The sequence below is a fragment of the Berghia stephanieae genome, chromosome 15 (assembly GCF_034508935.2).
Source record: "Berghia stephanieae isolate SIO BIC M18660-M18661 chromosome 15, UCSD_Bste_1.3, whole genome shotgun sequence".
Lineage (NCBI taxonomy): Eukaryota > Metazoa > Mollusca > Gastropoda > Nudibranchia > Aeolidiidae > Berghia > Berghia stephanieae.
In genome coordinates, this window is record NC_088374.1 from 18,662,807 (window position 1) to 18,668,628 (window position 5,822).

The 5,822-nt window shown below is 36.6% G+C and overlaps 1 protein-coding gene across 1 annotated transcript in view; it reads left to right on the plus strand.

Moving 5' to 3' along the window:
• Positions 1-957: 957 nt before the first annotated feature.
• Positions 958-5,822, plus strand: part of LOC144960336 (polypeptide N-acetylgalactosaminyltransferase 3-like) — a 31,318-nt gene continuing 26,453 nt past the window's right edge. The window contains exon 1 of the mRNA XM_078893411.1: positions 958-1,864. Within this exon, the coding sequence (XP_078749537.1) occupies positions 1,568-1,864 (297 nt within the window). The 5' untranslated portion in view covers positions 958-1,567. The remainder of the gene's footprint in view (positions 1,865-5,822) is intronic.

Here is a 5,822-nt window from a genome sequence, read left to right on the forward strand (position 1 = left end):
CTAAAACAACGTTCAGGAGGTTAAGAAATACGATGGAAGTGGTGGACCTATAAATGTCCATGATTTGTCAGTGTTTGTTGTATCTGTAAAATGTAGACAATAAAAACAAAAGACTGAACTAATTGTGAGCCATTCATACCTGTCATACCATGTCACTGAAAAAGAGCGTTTTCGAGATTTCCACACCTGTGTTAATTCAAAATCAGTTGGTTGGTGAGGAACTAGTCTTTTTGTTTCTAATTTGTGACCCCTCGTCTCAAAACGGTATTATGTCGGGATGGACCAGTTACTCAAACGCCAAATTAACGTCAAACTGGTCAAAAATATGAAACGTCGGTATTTAGCACAGTAAAATATGATATTCCTTCTCCTCTATAAAGCAAACTAACTCAACTTAAGTCGGATATTTCTGGCTACAAATTCAATTTTCAACACCTTAGTCATCCCGACTTAAAACCGTTTTGAGACGAAGGGTCACATTTGTCATCTAGTGTCAATCTCCCAAACGGTCGGTGAAGTAAAGAGTCAACTTGATTCATTGCAATTCAATGTTTAACAAAACAAAACTTCAAAGTATATCTCACATAATGGAAATCAGTGGAATACGATTAATGATTGCACAAATAAAAGGTAGATTCAGATCTTAAAGCATCACAAAGAAAAAAAATCACTCCACTTAAGTTCTTAAAAATCTAAAAACACACCAAAAGTATAACTGTTGACAGTCTTCGCTTTCTTTCTCTGACTGACACAAATACACACGCACAAACACACACACACACACACACACACACACAAATAAACACTCATACACACGTAACCATCAACTCGGCACTACAAACAAGAAAAATGTTGGTAAATTCGTCCACAATGCTTCGTTGCAAAGAATTACTTTATTCAATAATCGTGGAAAAGAGGTGGGGGGTTTGATATGTCATATTTTAAAGTTTTATGATGTTTTTCTTTGCTGCTTACAAATAAACTTGACAATGATCAGTGTTTTTGACAGTTAATGTAATATTTTGGATGGCCGAAGTTACCCTTATTTGGCGCATCCCCCCAGTCCTAAGCGACCCGCCCGCCTAGCCCCAGTCCAACGGTGGAGCTCTCAGATCCTGGCACAAGTCGAGGGGTTTTCCGCTATTTGAAGATAGTATAATTCGACCTAGTTTCTCGCTCAATCAGCTGTCGCGATACTAATGGATATAGCATTAACTGGAGCTTGGATTGCTTTGCACCACACGGTGTTTGATTTAGTCACTACTTCGCGCAGTGATGTCACCAACACACGAGTCGGCGCAGTGCGTGACTCGGAATCTTGAATAGATTGGAGACTAAAAAGGCAGTATGTTGTTGGCGAGTTGGCGAAAGACAGTGGAGTTAAAATATCTGTTTTATTTTTAACTAAATTATGCTGTTAATGATTTTTAAAAAGATTGGTGCGGTGCCTGGCACCATTCGATCCAATGGCCCCACGCCACTGAGCGTAACTGTATTTAACCAGCTTTAGGGATATGAATCCGAGTTATTCCCCCTTTTAAGACTCCAATCGTACAGAATTCCAACAATGCCTGGACGTAAGTGTACACTCTTTTATGGTCACGTGATGACATTCTCAAAGCGGAAATACGTCATCATTGCCGTCATCGCATGCCCTTGCATCATCAACATTATTTTATTCATGAACATCAACATTGATGACGTCAGAAAAGCGTTTCAACAGTATCACCACTCCATGTTGCATTCCAACACAAGGTCAAGGACGCACATAAGAATATTTCAAGAGGGTGAGAGGAACGTAAGAACGCTCAACAAGGATGCTGCGTCCTCGGGAGAGACATATTTACGGAAAGACTTAACTAAGGTAGGTGTATCGTAGTTAATGAATTACAAAAAAAAAAATGAAAAAATAAATAAATAAATAGTCCTTCAGAGTCGTTCGCCAAATGGAGCTGGAGTTTATCCCGGCTTCTATAGCGTGAAACGGACAACAGCAATTGCTTGCTACCCTTTGGATAGGATGCTAGTCTTATCGCAAAGTACTTTCCGCTATATCTAACAGACCCAGCTACCCATTCACTGCTGGAAGGACAAAGGGGGTGGGGGGGGGGGGGCAGAAAGAAATCTCGATTGCACCCGGGATCGATCGGATCTCGGTCCCTTTGCGTGTGAAGCGAGTGCTCTATCCACTGAGCTATCGGGATATCCTAATTAATGAATAGGTAGTAAGTGATAAAAATGGTTTGAACTGATTCATATGTGACCCTTCGTCTCAAAACGGTATTAAGTCGGGATGACTAAGGTGTTGAAAATTGAATTTGTAGCCAGAAATATCAGACTTAAGTAGAGTTAGTTTGCTTTATAGAGGAGAAGGAATATCATATTTTACTGTGCTAAATACCAACGTTTCATATTTTTGACCAGTTTGACGTTAATTTGGCTTTTTAGTATCTGATCCATCCCGACATAATACCGTTTTGAGACGAGGGGTCACATATGTGATTCACCGTGTCAAAACGTCTGTACTGTATGAGTAAAGGGCTCCTATAGGTGAATTTAGAAATAAAATTATGATGAGAGACATACCAACTTAAATACAAAAACAAACTTGAGATTTTATAAAGATCGGAATATCCACTAAAAATGAGAAAAGCGCTTACAAGGGGTCCCTGATTAACAGCAATCCGTAACATGTAGGACGAGACATGACGCCTGTTAGGCGTTATTACATTTTCCCCCTCAACAGGGACAACGGTGTTAACGACCAGGTACTCATTTTACACCTGAATACGGTGAGAGATTGTAAATAAAGAGCCTTTTCCAAAGACTCAACTACGCGCCAATCGAAGCTCGAACCCAGGACCTTCCGATCCGAAAGCGAGTGTCAGAATCACTAGACCACATAGCCGCAGAATCGTATAATATATTGATATATGTGTTAACTGTTAACACTCTCCTTACCACCCATTGGAAAATCGTCACATTTGTTACGATGCAACCGTCACTTTTCGCATCCAGATTTCATTTCTTTTTGTTATACCTATAAAAACTTGACATAAAGTTCATATTGTCGAACAATATTATGAACAGAATAGAATGTGCTTGTTGCTTTTCTGTTTGAGTAAGAAATGTCTGTTTTATGTGTTGGGCGGGTGTGAAGTTTTGGGGAAAATGATGAAAATGGCTGGTAAGGAGAGGGGGTTAACATCATTGATCTGGCCGAATCTTACACTCTGGGTTTTTGGAATTGGGTTCAATAGTCTGATGTCACGTCGCCTGGCAACGGCGGCCATCATGGTTCTAAACAAAGAAAATCCGTACTTTTTATTCTTCATGCTGGCTAGAACTTTTCATATATCTTGTGATCAGAATGTGTAAAAGTTAAAACATGATCAGATTTATAATGTTTTTTTTTCTCTCTGGATACGTTTTTATGCTCGTCGGAAAAATATTTCATAAAGACATAGGCCATTGTTCGGATAATTTAGAGCCAGTTACTAAGTTACCATGCGTCATTACGAGGGAAGTGACGACATGACTGTTGAAGCGTAATCCGGACGTGTTCCCAACCGCTGACAAGCGTTAGGAACAAACAAAGTTCGAATTCCAAAACTCAGGAGTGTAAGAAATCATTTATTCTACCATTCAATCGATTAATATTTCGTCATCTTTGAATAAAAGACATCTTCAAAAACATTCAAATGACTGACAATTCTTTTTAAAGAATCCGATTTTTAGTGAAATTTAACGATTTATAATTTGACGTGACAAATTATTATTGTAAACATGATATCATTATGCATCCATCCATCTATCCATTCATCCATACATCCATACATCCATACATCCATCCATACATACATACATCCATCCATACATACATACATACATCCATCCATCCATCCATCCATCTATCCATCTATCCATTCATCCATACATCCATCCATCCATACGTCCATCCATCCATCCATCCATCCATACATACATACATACATACATACATACATACATACATACATACATACATACATACATACATACATACATACATACATACATACATACATACATACATACATACATCCATACTTCCATCCATACATACATCCATACATCCATCCATCCATCCATCCATACATACATCCATACCTACATACATCCATACATCCATCCATCCATCCATACATACATACATACATACATACATACATACATACATACATACATACATACATACATACATACATACATACATCCATACATACATCCATACATACATACATACATACATACATACATACATGCATACATACACACGCACTCACATACAGACATACACACACAAACACTCACACACATACACATGAAATACACAGTAGATTTCAATCAAATAGCGTCTGTTACAATGAATGCTTATCGATTTCACCACCATAAGTTAGATGTTTACCAAATCTACAATAACATGATAATCAATAACAAATTTACATCTTTATTTACTAATCCGTGGCCTGCAGTGTTTGGATCTTGCCTATCAAATGCTTCCATATCGATCTCTCCTCTGCCTATCTCATATAGATGGTGTGCGCTTGGCTTCGAAACTCACAACATTGCCATGCGGAAATATAACGTACCACCACTAAAAACAACGTGTAACGTTGAATGTTTATAGTCTGGTTAATTAATAGAGCGAAGATGAAGTCACTCAGGTTTTTGTTATTGTTTTTTGCCATCCGCGTTTATGAGTAATGCTCACTGAACTGTATTAACTCGACTATACACGTTCATGGATACACACAGTTTTGTGTGTTGGTCCATTATATTTCCGGATGGCAATGTTATGAGCTTCTTAGCCAAGCGCATACTATCTATACAGTTTAGTGAGAATTACTCATAAAAATGGATGGCAAAAACAATAACAAAGGCCTTAGTTACGTCAACTTCGTTCTACCTATAGATAGTATGCGCTTGGCTAAGAAGCTCACAACATTGCCATCCGGAAGTATAACGGACCAACACACAAACTCTGTGTAACCATGAACTTTTATAGTCTGGTTAATACAGTTTAGTGAGAACAACTCACAAACGCGGATGGCAAAAACAATAACAAAGGCCTGAGTGACGTCATCTGCATACTATCTATAGATAGTATGCGCTTGGCTAAGAAGCTCATAACATTGCCATCCGTAAGTATAACGGACCAACACACAAAATTGTGTGTATCCATGAACGTTTATAGTCGGGTTAATACAGTTCAGTGAGCATTACTCATAAACGCGAAATCAAAAAACAATAACACAGACCTGAGTGACGTCATCTTCGTTCTACCTATACTCGGAGTTTGGAGGGATGTTGCTCTTTGACAGCCTCAAACTGGTCACGAGCGTTAACCTCTGACGACCACGAGCTCTCTTTCTCATCAATGTAGCCACTGAAAGTTAGACTTTTAATGTGCTATCGTCACCACACATGGCCAATAATAATAATAATAATAATAATAATAATAATAATAATAATAATAATAATAATAATAATAATAATAATAATAATAATAATAATAATAATAATAATAATAATAATAATGATGATGATGATGATAATAATAATAATAATAATAACATAATAATAATAATAATAATAATAATAATAATAATAATAATAATAATAATAATAATAATAATAATAATAATAATAATAATAATAATAATAATAATAATAATAATAATAATAATAATAATAATAATAATGATGATTATGATGATGATGATGATGATAATAATAATAATAATAATAATAACAATAATAATAATAATAATAATAATAAT